The sequence below is a fragment of the Geospiza fortis genome, unplaced genomic scaffold (assembly GCF_000277835.1).
Source record: "Geospiza fortis unplaced genomic scaffold, GeoFor_1.0 scaffold4817, whole genome shotgun sequence".
NCBI lineage: Eukaryota > Metazoa > Chordata > Aves > Passeriformes > Thraupidae > Geospiza > Geospiza fortis.
In genome coordinates, this window is record NW_005055359.1 from 1 (window position 1) to 689 (window position 689).

A 689-nucleotide genomic window follows, 5' to 3' on the forward strand; every position below is an offset into this window, starting at 1 on the left:
TGGCGCCAGTTCTTCACCTCCATGCCCGTCTACGCCATCATCGTGGCCAACTTCTGCCGCAGCTGGACCTTCTACCTGCTGCTCATCAGCCAGCCCGCCTACTTCGAGGAGGTCTTCGGCTTCGAGATCAGCAAGGTGGGCAAAAAACCCAAAAAACACCTAAAACAGCCCGAAACCACCCCAAAAACCACACAAAACACAGATGGGTTTGCTGTCGGCCCTGCCCCACCTGGTGATGACCATCGGGGATAATTGATTTATTCCGTTATTTTATTTTATTTACAGATTTTTTTAAAAAATTTTTTATTTAACTTGCATTATTTATTTTTGCTTTTCAGGTTGGGTTACTCTCGGCCCTGCCCCACCTGGTGATGACCATCGTGGTGCCCATCGGGGGGCAGATCGCCGATTTCCTGCGCTCGCGCGGCCTCATGTCCACGACCAACGTGCGCAAGATGATGAACTGCGGCGGTCAGTGACACTGGCAGGGACACGGTGACACTGGGGACAGTGTGTGACAGTGACAGGGACAATGTGTGACACTGTGTGACACTGTGTGACAGCGTGTGACAGTGTGTGACAGTGACAGTGTGACAGTGTGTGACAGTGTGTGACAGCGTGTGACAGCGTGTGACACTGTGTGACAGTGACAGGGACACTGTGTGACACTGTGTGACAGCGTGTGACAG

General features: G+C 52.1%; 1 protein-coding gene across 1 annotated transcript; it reads left to right on the forward strand.

The window, feature by feature from the left end:
- Nucleotides 1–3: 3 nt before the first annotated feature.
- Nucleotides 4–500, forward strand: LOC115949277 (vesicular glutamate transporter 1-like; the record flags this gene model as incomplete). Its single annotated transcript, XM_031065805.1, has 2 exons — nucleotides 4–135; nucleotides 339–500. Coding segments are annotated over 2 exons (273 nt in total), but the record flags the coding sequence as incomplete, so codon positions are not given.
- Between the last annotated feature and the right edge of the window lie 189 nt (nucleotides 501–689).